The sequence below is a fragment of the Pieris brassicae genome, chromosome 5 (assembly GCF_905147105.1).
Source record: "Pieris brassicae chromosome 5, ilPieBrab1.1, whole genome shotgun sequence".
Lineage (NCBI taxonomy): Eukaryota > Metazoa > Arthropoda > Insecta > Lepidoptera > Pieridae > Pieris > Pieris brassicae.
This window is the reverse complement of record NC_059669.1, coordinates 7548080-7563070: the sequence shown is the minus strand read 5'-3', so window position 1 is coordinate 7563070 and position 14991 is coordinate 7548080. Positions and strand designations below refer to the sequence as shown.

Sequence of the window (14991 nt, the reverse complement as noted above, 5' to 3'; positions counted from 1 at the left end):
GCTGTCAAATACTACACTTCAAGAAAAATCACTAGTCTCTATGGAAAAAAATAACATCTCAATAATCATTGCAAGTTGTAAATATATTTATGTATTGTAAGTGGACAGATACTGTGTATATGGTGGGTTGACTCATTTTCCGCACTTAAACGCTCCTGGACACTTAACAAGCTTGACGGAGCGTCCTCAATGATGTGAGGATTTCTATACGTTGGGAAGTAGCTACGTTGTAAAACAATTAAATATACTGTGTGTGGTTTTGTTGCGGTGATGTGCGCTGGGATAAGTTTATAATTAATTGTAATTTTATGATTGAACAGCTAATCGAGTATCTGCTAATATAATATTTAGGACAATATTGTAACTAACACATTAATAACAATATTATGGTCTTATGGTTGTCTGCTTTAATAAATTAATAATTAATTATTATATAAACCTTTAATAAAAAAACATTATTCAGTCGTATACGTAAATCACGAATCACATTTTATATTTAAATCACATTTAAGAGCGCTTCTGTTTTTTCGTCAACACCGTCCTGTAACGTAATTTATTACGTAAAACAATCAACAATTTTACTGCAAGAAAAGCAATTGCAACAAATGTTATTACTATAAACGCATAAACGTCCAACATATTGAATACAGTCCAGTGCATATCAATCGCAGAGCTTTTCATACGATTTGTACCATTGTTTCTAATAACATATTCTATCCAGAACATTGCTGTTTCTAAAGGATTCATTGGCCTATCTCTGAATATTTTAGAAACCTCCTTAGCTTTTAACATATATATGTCCTTCTCGAGTATATCCTTAATGGCCCTTTCTGTAGATGCCTCATTGATGTCATTAAAATTGAGGATTTCTCCAAAGCCGGCTACTTTGGCGAGAAGTAGATTGTTATATTGGTCAGCATATACGGGTACACCCAGGATAGGCACTCCGTGGTAAACAGCTTCTTGGGTGCTCATTGCTCCTCCGTGACCGATAAACAGTTTGATATTAGGGTGTGCTGTAATTTTTTGATGTATTAAAAAATAAATCGAATACCCAACTTATATCTTCCAATATTTAGTTTTTAAGTTCTTATATCGGTACAAGCACTTATTCACAAGTTTCAAATGTTAGTGCTATTGAGACAAAAGCAATGTCGGCCTCATGGCTTTAACGTGCGACTCTCATTCCTATAGTCGTGGGCTTCCAACCTGGCTGTGCACCAATGGACTGTCTTATGCGCAATAAACACGCAACGGTATGCCATAAACCCCATAAGTCAAGTGGCGGCGAGTGTCAGGCATAGAAGGCTTATCACCTACTTGCCTATTAGAAAAAGAAATGATTACGAAACAGATACACAAGTCTAAGGCCCAGAAGGCGTAAAAGGTTGGATGGCATAAGTTTATAATTAATTGTTTTTTTCTAAACAGGTTGGACATTAGAAAATACGTCCTTACTGAAAGTTCTGAAGATATAAAATGCCACAATATTTTCATACCTAATATTTTATGTTGTGGAAACCATTTTCTTGTGATTATATTCTGTGGCATATCTTTTGTGAGATCATTCTCCCATTTCCATAAAACTGTGTGTTTAAGTCTCCCCAAAATGCTTATAAAAGCATTCCTTTTATCGGCTGGTAGTTCAGAACTTTTAACATTACTTCCGAAATTGATGTACACTATTCCATTGGTGGATTCGTTCAATACTTTTTCTATTTCCTGAAAGGAAATATGAATTATATTTTTAGTAACAAAGCTTCATTAGATATATTTTTAATACCTTAAAATAACGAGTGACAACATATTCAATAAAACTACACAGTATTATTTATACGATAGAAAGTATGTTTATAAATTTATACTTCAGCTAGCTGTATACTTGTATATTTAAGCTAGCTGCCGCGGTGCGTTGGCCCGTAAGATGGTGTAGTAGGGGGCCACATTACCTGTGAATTAACAACAGGAAGGAGAATTTTACAACGACAACTAACTTAAACTATTGTCGTTGTTGTTGTTTAACCTATTAAAGGCTTTCTGGTGTACTATGTCGAGGTTGGGTGGTGCGCTGGAGAGTTCGGGGTTTGAGAGTCTGTAGCCATATTACCTTTAAATTAACTATATATCTAAGGACGGCATTCCGTAATTGCAATACGTCTGTAATAGTTAAAATGCTTTCATAATTTCAATCGAACGCCTTCCCCTCTCTGGAATTTCCTTTTCTAGAATGAAGGTGTGCTGGGCTAAACGCTATCCGCGAGTTGACTGAAGGGAGTAAAGCTAACAAAAATAATTCGAGTAGATTCAATATGGTATCTTCTATGAAATTATCGTCTTTCAGCTTAATATAGTATGTTAACTAACGCTGCTTTATATATATCGATATATATAGATATTTTATTTTATGTCTTAAAAAATCGGAATATCAGATTATAGCAATCTAAGATTATGGAAAGATAAATAAATCATTAATTATACATACCTTTGGTAATATTTCTGGTTCAGCGTTCATTGTAGTATGCAATCCACCAATTTCGATAATATTTGGTAGATATGCCATTGGCTCATTAAAACTGAAGTGTCTATTAACCAAAAAAAGCGCTGCATTTTTTTCTGTATCGTATAAATTTGGTACTGGTTCGGGCAAATCTTTAATATACTTTTTAGCTAATATCTCTTGCTCTTTTAAGTACCAAAACCTCCACAATACATACTCATATATTGAAATGAAAAGATTTTTCATACGTCCCAGAAAACTTTTAGGATTTTCTATCGGAACGAACTCGTAGTGAATAGTCGCTAGCTGTAATGGATTTCCAACGGCTATATTGTGTCTCATACAATTTCCAAAGGGTGTTACAAGCACTAAAGGTGCATTATATCTATGAGAAAAGTAGTATATAGCGTCTTGAACAAACGTCTCACAGATAACTAAATCATAATTATTATCTTGTTTGAGAAAATCCTGTACTTCAGTTGAGTTAAGAATATGTTCCGTGAAAGCAAGCCCTGCTTTCCACAATATTGTGTTTATTAATTCGATGGTTGATATTTTTGTTGTTTCAAATATGTTTGGTCTTGCGGTACCTATAAAATATTATAAGGTACATAATTACATAATTAATGGATATATTTTACTCCGTCACACCTTTAGGAAAAGTGGCTTCCGAATTACGCAACAAATTTTCTATGTAATTTGAACAAAACAAGAGTGGAAAACATTCCTCTTAAATTCTTATAATACTTTGTCTGTCTATTCTGTCGACTGTACGCTTAGTCCAGACGAGGTCCCGTGATCATGAGCTAGACGCCTGATGCTGAGTTTTGTGTATTGGTTAAAAATTAACGTTTAATTTTGTTAGATTGTGAAAAAATTGTTCTACTAACTTGACTTCATTTAGAAAATTGTTAACGAAGTAGGTATATGTAATCGTCCATTACAGATTTAAAAACAAATATAATATATTATAATATCACAAATAAACTTGACCTAAAATTCAAACGATTTAACGACAATAATCAATTTGCAATCTTTTTAATTGTTTGTTACTGTCTTTTGTTTGTCTTTGGTTGTTTACGTATTAAAAATGATATGTACGGTGAATATCAAGGATGATCTTTCAACAATATAAGGCTTTGATAATAATTAATCTATATATCTAGGCTCGTGCTTTCTCCAGATTTTAAGTAGTAAAGACAGGTTGTTCAAGTATTTAGTATTAAAAAATGGCACTAGTCAACTAATTTGCCGGATACTTTATGAATAAACATTGAGATGTTTATGATGACTGATAAGGAAAATGCATATATATTAAAAGCATAACATAATGTGTATGTTATCAAATGGTTTAATCTAGTAATGACGAACTGCGATACGCTATAAATCTTTATCAAATATAATGCATTTCATTAACGCGTTCGATAGGCACCTGATAGCCCTTTAACATCATTAATTTATTTAACCTATAAAATTTAACCCTTAATAAGAGGCCATTGAAGACATTACATAATATACACATACATTACACAACACATAACAGGTCCTTAAATATGAAATTGACTTTTGTCGTACTGGCCACTTAGAACTCAAATATCCTTTTTTTGGTTGGGAATTCCAAATTCAATTTTGATTGTCCATGATTCATTTCATTTTCCCGTTTTAATTTTTTTTCTTTGCTTCTCTCAATGAAATGGAAAACAAGAAATTTCGCGTTAATTTCGAGTACGAGTTCCACCGTGGCACAAGTACTACAGAAACTGCTCGAAGGATTAATGATGTGTATAGCGGCGGTGTCGCAAAAGAAAACCTAGTGAGGTTTTCGTTCGTTGATATTTTTTAAATTTCGACCTGCAGAATAAGTCCCGTGGACTCTTTGAAGGCAGTTGGAACCGCCTTCAAAGAGTTCATTGATTCCAGTGGTATATCAGCAATCTTTTCCTCCCAAAACGCAAATTTCATATGTAAAAACCTAATATTATGCTCGATATTAAATAAACACATATCTTTAGCTCTATAACCCTGAATCGCGCTAAGCCTTGAATCTTACAAGACGAAGCGATTTCCTTATGTTTTATCTTACAATATGAGGAAAATTACTTTGGGCGCACATATATTCCACTTACCCATTAAATCCCATATTTCTTTCCTTTCTACTACAACTTTGTGATAATTTTCTGGGGAATTGGGTACGTCAAAAGAGGTTATAACGGTGATATTATGACCTCTGTTTGCCAGTTCAAGTCCTATTGGTCTTAGAAATATATCATGAGATCTTGAAGAGACTGGCACAACATAGAGAATGTTGGCTGACTCGCAAAACGGTAAGCATAAAAAAATTATATATTCGCGAATATTGAGCTGAAATAAGACTTCGAGATTAAATTCGATTCAAGCACAATAGTATTACAAAAATAATTTCTTACCATCATATTTGGTATTTCAATGAAACATAAATAACGCACAATGCCTCCAGCACAGAAATCTTAACTGAATGATCTTAAACTCGTTATAGCGATAAAATTATAGTCTTGTATTATTATTTACTGTTTTATTGGTTATGAATATTTACCAAGTTAATAGACCCATTAATGGTGATGCCATTAATGGGTCTATTAACTTGGTATCGAGGTATCTATTGATTGAATGGGTATCGAGAATAGTAAATTTTCATTATTTTTTTTCGTACATATTAATACAAAAAAATAACATTAATAAGACTATATTGTTTAATTACGTATATATCAATTCTATAAAGTAGGATTCAGTGTGTTATTGGTAAAAGTCGCCGTTGCCAACGGGAGTTTTGATAAACCCAATACATATAAAAAACAAATTTTTAAAAACTAAGTATCTGCCATCTGTATTGTTGGTAATAATGTTCTAGTACCATCTTCATACCGTCACATTTGGTTTTAACTAGTTCGCTACTTAAAATATAGAGGGCGTCCAATTGAATAATTCCTATTTTATTTTTGTCTTAATTACAACTAACTATGCAACGATATAAAGTATAATATGGATAGGACTATTATTATCATCACTTCTTCTTCTATATAATACAAGAAGAAATCTAGAAAATTCGAAAAGTGTTTTATTCTTTTATTTAGTATTATTATTATTTATTTAGTGATTTATTAATTTAATTTAATAAGTTTAGTTATCTTATGTTCTAATAACGCATATTCAAGCAAAACTAAACTACAAATACAGATACAATATTTCAAAATCAATTGTATTTATACTGGTATTGTAATTTTAAGCAGAATGAAAGAAAACTAATTTAACTAGATGTAAGTTGGCGGTTGTCACTAAAAATCCCCGCGTTTGCATTAAAACAAATAACTCAAAGTATTGTTTACCATTAACAGTTTTTTTAATGTTACAGGAGGCAGACGGGCACTAGTTTCACCTGATATTAAGTGATATCCACCCATGGACACTCGCACTTCCAGAATTCTCGCAACCGCGCTGTCGGAGTTTTCAGAATTGGTACGCTCTTCTCTTGAACGACCCACAGTCGAATTGTTTCGTAAATACCTCAGTGGGCAGCTGGTTCCACATAGTGGTGGTCCGCGGCAGAAATTGCTTTAAGAAACGCTCAGTTGTAACGACGGAAGTCAGGGTCATACGGATGGTATTTACTTTTGTATTAGAGCATGGTTAAAAATAATTGATGTAATAAGGCTCTGATTTTCGATTTGAATTATTGATATTTATTTTATCACCAATTGTCGACATGTCCCTAAGATGCCTTGAAATTACAATAAAAACAGTTGTACAAACAACCTTAATTATATATTTTTAACGTACTTCTCTAACATCAGACTTATTTACCCATATAATATTCAATAACGTATTGTAAGCTTAATAATATCTATATTAAATATTTTGTTCCATTCACAAGTAATACAAGACCAGTCAAAAATAAATTTTTGCCTTGCTAATATCATCTCTGATGCCATTAGTAAAATAAAACACCATATTATGTATATTATACATATTTATTCTCAAGATTACAAACATCTAGATTACTGAAATATAATGTTAAAAATTAATTAATTAATGTAAACCTATTCACAAAAAATGAATTACATTATTTTGACATTAGGTATATCTGGACGGTGTCGTTTCAATGTTAAGTATAATTAGTATAGCTATGACTTTTTACATTAAGCAACTTATGGGTAAATTAATAAATGTATAGAGAAACATTCGATGTTTCTCTATTTATCAATGTTATGGCAGAAAGTGTCAAGTGACCTTGCTCCGTATAGTGTCTTGTTTTGTCTCGATTTTTAAACACAGACAGGAACTACACATAAAATATAAGCGTGTGAAGGCTTCGTATTCTTCCGCTTGTATAGAACCTCCTTATAAAGTAGTATTGTATTAATGTTATAAAAATATCAAATACGCGAAGCAAGTGGTATTGACGATGATATAGATTTTCTCAATAATCTCTAACTTTCTCTGTTACTTTAAAATTGCTTCGCCTACGCTCTGTATACAATGGAGTTATACCATTTCTGCTTTCATACTTTGGTGTTCGGTCACTTTCATAATATTTAATTGTAATAGGCTCCTTATAACCTCTGCTTTTTGTCACCGAATTGACTTCCCTGGATTCAATTATCTCCTTTGATCGGCCATCTTTGGATGGAACGATTTTTTTGCTAACAGTCTCTACAGTATCTGTGACACTGGGTCGCTCAGGATCACCAGACCTAGTAGTGTATCTATAGGTCTCAGAATAATTGTCACTACTGTTACTCTCTCTTCTATTAATTGGAGTTTTCAACCTCGTCTCCAAACGTGAAACAAACGGGCTGCTATCTCTATTCATAGAATCGGTTTTATAAACTGGGATTTTACGCTCTTCAGATATTCTTTCTTTGTAATGAGGTGATGGTGTTCCGTATCTCGACGACAACCTGCTTCCATCCGACTCATCGTCAGCATGCAAAGTTTGATATAGTTCAGGTGCGCGATCCCGAAGTCCTTTCAAAAACATCTTCTTTTTATCTGTGTCATCGAAAGACTTGCTGTAACCATTACTATGTCCGTTGGTGATTGGTGCGGTTTTTCCATAACGGGCACCGAATAGTCCGTCGCGACGACGTTCTGTCTCACGCGAAACAGCATCAGCGAGATCGCGTTGGCTTCGATTTATAATTGACACAATACCAGGACTTTTAAGCTGTTCAGGGGTTTCATCAAGCCGGCTTAAATGAGGATTAGACTTGTACATCGTGGAGTAATTTCTGTTCATGCCTGAAATGTACCGAGGATGTGTTTCTTGTTCTGGAACGCCCATAGCAAAACTCTTACTTCTGTTTAGACCCTTGTAGGTCCGCGCAGGTTTTGCGGGACCAGGAGGGTAACCTTTTACCTTTGTTTCAGGCGTTGAAGAATTATTCGATATATTAATGGCACTTGTAGATCTTTTATTTGAGGTAAGACGTTGCCAATATTTGTTTGAGCTTGGCTTTTCGGTGGGTTTCTCTTTGCGTTCGTGAAGTTTCCTGGGCAGAGTTTGTGCTGACCGGGCGTATTCTTCCTCAGTTTCGCTGTTCGGGTTCAATCGACTTGTAGAATGACTGAATCGACCGAGCGTGCTTGAGTACTGTCCTCTGAAATAGAGAAAAAAATAATGGAATAAAAATACTATAATATTCTAGTACAATATAAGCACTCGTCCCACGTACAATAATTGTTATCCGTTTGTATCATAAAAACAAGTGATCTTGTATTTAAACCTAATTGGACTCAATAGGAATCTCCGCCTACACTACTAACGATCATGCTTTGTTCACATATGCTATCAACTATTATTTTTTCTTAAAGTCACCTCATTGCGACCAACACTTTTTGCTGTTTAAAGAGGATAATTTAGATGTATTATGTTTTATATGTGACTAGCTGTGCGGTTTTAACGGCGCAATGTTATAATATAGCCAACAGCCTTCCGCAATAAAAAACAATCCAGCACATGATTGTTTAAAATTCAAACCCGTAGTTCAAAGACCATGTTTTATGCCGGTTTGGTTCCCGCTCCTTTTCGTCGTAGCTTGTATTAGAGCCCATGTTATTCTCTAATAATTTAGATTTATAAATTCGTGATTTTTAAGATATGTTCAGAGGTTTCGTGTTTATCCAATAGATATGTTATCTTTCCTATTTAGTATAGAAATAGTATTAAACTTCTAATACATAAAAAAAATCTGTAACTAACAATAATGTCATAACATTCTGTCATCCTTAAGTTAATAAAATTGCATTAAACAGCTATTAGACATCAGTATTTCTTTAAATGGTATAAATTGTGTAAATCTAGACTGCATCAAAAACAGTAAGAAGGAAGCCCTACATTTTTGCACTACGCAATGATTCAATAACGCCTAAGCACCTGTTGACATATTCTTACAATGAGTCATGTTTCAAGAAACTGACTCAATTATAAACTAAATAAGGGCTGTTTTGTTAAGAAACCACTATTCCCATACTAGGCAATGCTCATGGACAGCGGCAAGGTAGATTTTATGGTATGATATGCCGGTATGTATTGACGTGACGTGATTGAAGTCTGTAAATCGATAAATTGTACTGATTACCTATTAGCATTGTAAATACAGTGCTAAGTTTTATTTTATTACTAATGTATATCAGTAACTTTAGTCACTATGCGCCTTATATATATAATTCTGTATTTTGTGTTTTTTTTGTAGTTATTTTCACATCTTGCACATCTTCCTTAAAAGATCGCTGCTAATTGCTCGTAATGAATATATATTTATATCTGATAAAAGGAATTATTTATTTTTTACTAATGACCCAACTTTAAAACAACCGAGACGCATACAAATTGACGTATATTTTTAGTTTAATAGTGTCTACAAATTGTGAAAGTTGCAAATCCCTAAATATGTAAGTATTTATTAGATTTGTAAACTTTCTTCGTCGACTATGTGGGCTGTACCTTTTATAGAATTGTATAAAATCATAAATTTAGCTTTATCCATTTTATCTACATTCTAGAATATATCCCACAAATATACGGGCTTTGAATTTTATATTTTAACATCGGCTTGAACAATTGAAAGCGGTATAACGGTTGGTCAACCCAGATCAAAGCGCGAGGCAGATGCAGAAAGTTGGCAGGAGACTTAAACTCAACTGCCACCTTGAGAGAAGTTTAGTTTATTTTCTGCTAATTTAAGCTAAATAAACTCAAATAAAGTATAAGATGCAAAGAATGTGTCGGAATTTAATATAGTTATTATTCTTGGAGTAATCCTAATTAAGAATAAATTATATATGTTGTAAAAAGACACCGTCGGTATGGCAAAACCACAAGGAAAATATAATCGCAATTATTACGTTGACTGAGCATTAGTTAGGTAGTTGCATTGATTTAATATCATTTACAGCCGAGAATAATAAATTATGCACTCCATAAATTGCGTATTATTTTATTGTTTAGATAATTTTAATAGACAACACAAAGGGACTATGGTTCTGAAGAACATTGGAAGGCTGTCTTGTTATATGAGTTAAAAGATTATCCAATGTCAATAAATGTTATATTAAATATCAAATATAATTTGTACCAAATGTAATAAATTGTGTATTTGAAAATGGACACAAAAGGCGCAATGCCGATCGAGTTGGAGAAAAATGGAGGAGGCCTACGTCCAAAGATGGATCTAAATGAATTGGTGATTATAAAAATCCTCAGGAGTTTTCTTTTACAATAACAATTAAATACATTTAATTTTTAAAATTCTCTACATATCATTACATTGTTAATTTAAGTCTTAATATTGCTATTTTAATTTTGTTCGTAATGTGATATTGTAACGGTCATTAATTAAATTTTATGTCGATATTTTTAGTGTGGGTGATACAGGGACAAGATTCTATTTAAGGTTAGCGTAAAATACAGGTGGGCATATTATAATTTAACGCTCTATTAAAAACTATAATAGGTAGCGCCATAAAAATACTAATATTCTGAAAATTGATTGATAGTGCGCAAATAATCCAAGACACGTGTCTTCCTAAAACAAGGCTCAGTACTTTATTACTAGAAAAATATATTAAAAGGTTTATGAATTGTATATTTCATGGATAATCCATTGGTTAATAATGAAATAATGATAGTATATAATGATATATTGGTATTAGATCTTACCTTTCGCGATGGTCACGGGCATCAACAGCTGTGGCGCGTCTAGGACTGCCGTCATACTTGTGCTCACGTCCATAGATGCTGGGCGCAAAAGGGTCCTCTCCTAGGTAATACCGGTGCGGGGGAGCGGCAGGGGGCGCCAGCTCCCCCCCGTACTGTTTATACGTCCGCGACGCATGCTCCGGCGACGGAGATCTCGAGTTGCGCCACTTTGCTTTTCGTTCCGCTGACGCTGACCGAATCTTCCCCACTAACTTCCTTATCGAATTCCCAATCGCTGATCCCATTGATCTTCTAATTGGTGACGGCCGTCGTCCATTGTCCGCAAACCGAGTTTTCTGATTTAGCTTTCTTTCGTCTCGGCGCCGTGGTGGGGTTTTATCTCTGTCCGAACTACCTCGACGCTCCCTCGGGGGCGAATAATCTGGAGGAGGTTCTACGGCACTGTCCTCGTGACTGTCTCGTGAACGTCCTGAATTACCATTCCGTGATGAACTCCTGTATCCGCTATCGTAACGATGGTCCTCGGACCGCTGCTTTAAATTACGTTTCCTTTCAGGAACTACTGGCGGGCGATAATCATCTTCAATGGAGGGTTCACGGAACGACCGATCCGCTTCAAGTGGGTGAAATGGTGAGCCACGTGGAGGACTGTGCATGGTCGAAGAAGAGACGTAGGCAGAGTCGTCGCGCGAGGGCGGGTGGCGACGACCGATTGGCGATGACCTTCCCTGAGGCGAATCACGCTTTCCGTACACATGTCTCGGCGAAGAACCGTTTAATCTATCATTACTGGCATATGGCGAACGCACCGCCGGTGGCGAGGGAGATGAGCTGCGAGGTTCAGGCATTCTGGGCTTTGTAGCACGACGTTGTGACCAATCTGCAACACCTTTAAAATATCCACCTGTCCTATTGCCTTGCGGGCGTTCCTCCGAAGGTGTTGATGACTTAGTTTTTCGAAGAACTCGTTCAGGAAACACTGGTGGTGGTGGCGGCACAGTAGATGTCTTCCCGTAATAGCCTTCGTCTTCAGACTTCTTTACATAGTAAGAAGTTTCCGGCCGTCGTTCGATTTCCTCAGCGATGGAGTCATGAGAAGAACGCGACTCACTACCAAAATGGCTTTCTAACCATTTAGAGGTTTCTTTTTTTCGCGTTTCTTCCTCTATGTCAAAGTTAATTGGACGTTTTGCGTAGTCCTTTTCTTGATCTGTAAAACAGATAATATATTAGGTAACGAGAAATACGTGCGCGCGCGCGGGCACCTTCCGTTGAGTGGTAGGCAGCCGCACCTTACATCTTCGCACATGTTATGGCGTAATCGTACAGTCAATAAGTTTGGCTAACCATCGAAGGTCAATGCAAGATGCAAACAACCGAGGCTTTTTTCTGAAGCGCTATGAGACACCGTCGTAATTATTGACTGAATATTAATTTCTAGGTCGGCAAGGTTTATGGTACGACTACTTATGTAATTGCTCGCTACTACAAGTAGTTCGTATAACAAGTTATATTGAAACCGTTTATTTTCATATTAATCGTATTGAACGATTGGTCGTATCTTGAAAGGCTTAATTTGTTGACATTTATAATAACTTAATTTCTCTCCATGAACTTTTGGCATCCTGTCTTTTGCAACGATGAATAAAAATACTAGTAGCACATTGTGCAATTGATACGAATCGTATCACTATGGCGTCAATAAATTTAGGAGACATGCAACATGTCTAACTAAAGGTAGGAGATTGTCTTATAGATAAATATGTATGTATTACTTATGTTACATATGTAAATTTTTAAAGACCTAGTAGACAGGCGAGGACGCTTATTGCGTATTTGAGGAGATATTTAAAGATACAAAAATTACCGATGTGATATTGGAATTCTACATTTAAATTTTTGTTCTTAATATAATTAATATTAAAGTTTCCACAACTAAACTAAAAAAACTCACTCCGAGTAACTTTGTTTTAGTTAAGTCCCTGTCTGCAATATTAGGTACATAACCAATTTATAAAATATATTAAACCAAATTTGATCGCGTGTTTATTAATTATATAGAACAGCCTACGCTTTCGTTCCTCAACATTAATAAAAAAATATTATAATTAAAATATTACGCCTTTACGAAAATACTAGACACCATATTGTTCTAATAAAATTTTCAGTTCATAATGATATAGCATAAGTTCACAATAATAATTAACGTACTTGCTAAAGTGCAGCTATTTGTGGAGACCTGCGGACTGCAATCCGTGTTTTACTGAGGTACGTCAAAAGTTGAAACTGACCTCAGTAAACGCGTAGGCTTGTGCCGTCCATAAATGGACAACAGATGGACCCATAACATTCATTTGGCTACTTTTAAACGTATTTAATTGTACGCAAAAATACGGAGTGAAAATCGTGCCGTTGCGTCATTTAAAAATAGAATTTATAGATTATAAAAGGCATTATTTTTTATTCATAGATTACAAATTATTCAAACATTACGTATAATCAAATATTTACTTTTAATGAAATCGTTTAGGTAAATAAGTTTATTCCTAATTTAAATAATAATTTCTATTTAAATGTTCTTTATATTTGGAAACAACACTATGCCTAACTAGTTACTATCTATAGGTACAGGTACTGTAATAGGTATTACATATTCGCGTATCTTCTATTTGTACTTTTGTTCAATAATAGTGAGTTTAAGACGTTTTAATCGCTGATATTTGACAAGGTATTTGACAAGAGTTTAAAAACCATTATTGATTAGTGACTATGGAAAAAAAATGTTATTTTAATTGAAGCTCGTTTAATAGTTTGGGTTAAAGCCAGCGGAGCGACTGTAATACTGTTGTGTGGCTTTAAAATGTCAAATTAAATATTTTAAGAACCCGAAGCGAAATGGCGTCTGGTCTGGAGCCGTAACATGTTTGTAAACAAACGTCAAGTTCATTGTGTATTATTCGATCATTATTCAATTTGTGTAAAATCTTCAAACATAACCGTCGAATCGATATTCAATCAAGTTGCTAAAGTTCCGTTGGAAAAATGAGTGAACGAAACGTTTAACGAGTTTCCTAAACGTTCCTAGGCAACAAGACTAACCTAACCTAACCATTTACAATAAACCAAAACATGGAATTTCCAAGCTCTCAGTTCTTCACGATCACACCGAAATAACAATAACAAATGAAATAAACATGGCGCAGTCTTGTTTTACATTGTTAATCAACACACTGGCTTTCGTACAGATAGATAGTTAAATGTTTTTGACGCCGCTTTATTTAAATCAAAATTCTAGCGACTTGAATGCGTCAAAGAATGTCAAAATGCTTCGATAGTAGTTGCAATGTGTTTGATACAGATCTAAAAAAAAATTATTTACGACGCAGTGGCAAGTATTCAATCTTACGAACTTGCTAAGGAAACAAACCTTTGCTCAAGACTAACAAGATAAAGGAACAATGCGAAAGTGCACTTTTACTTGACCATCCCATGAAATAATGTTTTATAGTTATTCAGCGGTTTTCAGACTAAAAGTAATAATCTTTTATTGAGCTAAATCCTAATATAAAAAAATCTTTAAATTCACATTCATTATAATGGAACTGTATCGATTACAGTATAACTTCATATAAAAAATACTTGTTAATTATATAATAAAAATTGTCTCACGAAATAAAACTCCAAAGCAGTTTTAGTGTTAGACACAGACATTATTTAGCACAAGCATTTTACGTCATTGTCGATTCACTACTAACGTGCAATTCAGTCACGTTACACAAAACGTTCCGGAAACAAAGAAAAAATTCTGTTTTTTTTTTAATTTTATTAATTTTACAAGTTACATAATGTATTAGTAACCAAGTATAAGGCTTTTAATTTTTTTGTCCTTGAATATTTTGTTGTTTTTGACGTTTATGAAGATAATTTTTTCCAGATATTAATCTTTATCAATCATATCATTTAAAATCTCGAAAATACTTAAATGATCTTTAAATCACTCTTTTTAAAGCAATAATGTCCCAAGGTTTACAATAATTATCATCAAACATCTCAATACACCGCACAAATAGTATTTAATATACTTAATTCCATAATAGAGGCCATAAATTTTCCGGGATTTTAAGTAATGTTTTATGATGATTTTTAATCTGATTAATGGTTTAAATTTAGTTGGGTTTTGACTATATCAAAACATTGTAAAATTATCGATAAAATAAATGAAAATAATTTAGTTTTCCAATGCAAATATTCATGGGTTTCGTAACTGTCACACATTAAATGTTCACCCCGTCCATACAGT

The 14991-nt window shown here is 34.0% G+C and overlaps 2 protein-coding genes across 3 annotated transcripts in view; both read right to left on the bottom strand.

Annotated features, from left to right (window-relative positions):
- Positions 1–62: 62 nt before the first annotated feature.
- On the bottom strand, positions 63–5053 carry LOC123710190 (UDP-glycosyltransferase UGT5-like). The gene is made up of 5 exons (XM_045661946.1): positions 4924–5053; positions 4624–4858; positions 2483–3087; positions 1500–1722; positions 63–1016 (listed from the first exon to the last, which is right to left on the bottom strand). Exons 1-5 carry the CDS (start codon positions 4927–4929, stop codon positions 508–510), a joined length of 1578 nt encoding a protein of 525 aa, XP_045517902.1. The 5' UTR covers positions 4930–5053; the 3' UTR covers positions 63–507.
- A 1435-nt stretch (positions 5054–6488) lies between these two features.
- Positions 6489–14991, bottom strand: part of LOC123709270 (serine/arginine repetitive matrix protein 1) — an 80453-nt gene continuing 71950 nt past the window's right edge. For both annotated transcript variants that reach the window (XM_045660455.1, XM_045660454.1), the window contains 2 exons: positions 10692–11901; positions 6489–8130 (listed from right to left, as the gene is read on the bottom strand). In XM_045660455.1, coding sequence (XP_045516411.1) covers positions 6951–8130; positions 10692–11901 — 2390 coding nt within the window. In that variant the 3' untranslated portion in view covers positions 6489–6950. The remainder of the gene's footprint in view (positions 8131–10691; positions 11902–14991) is intronic.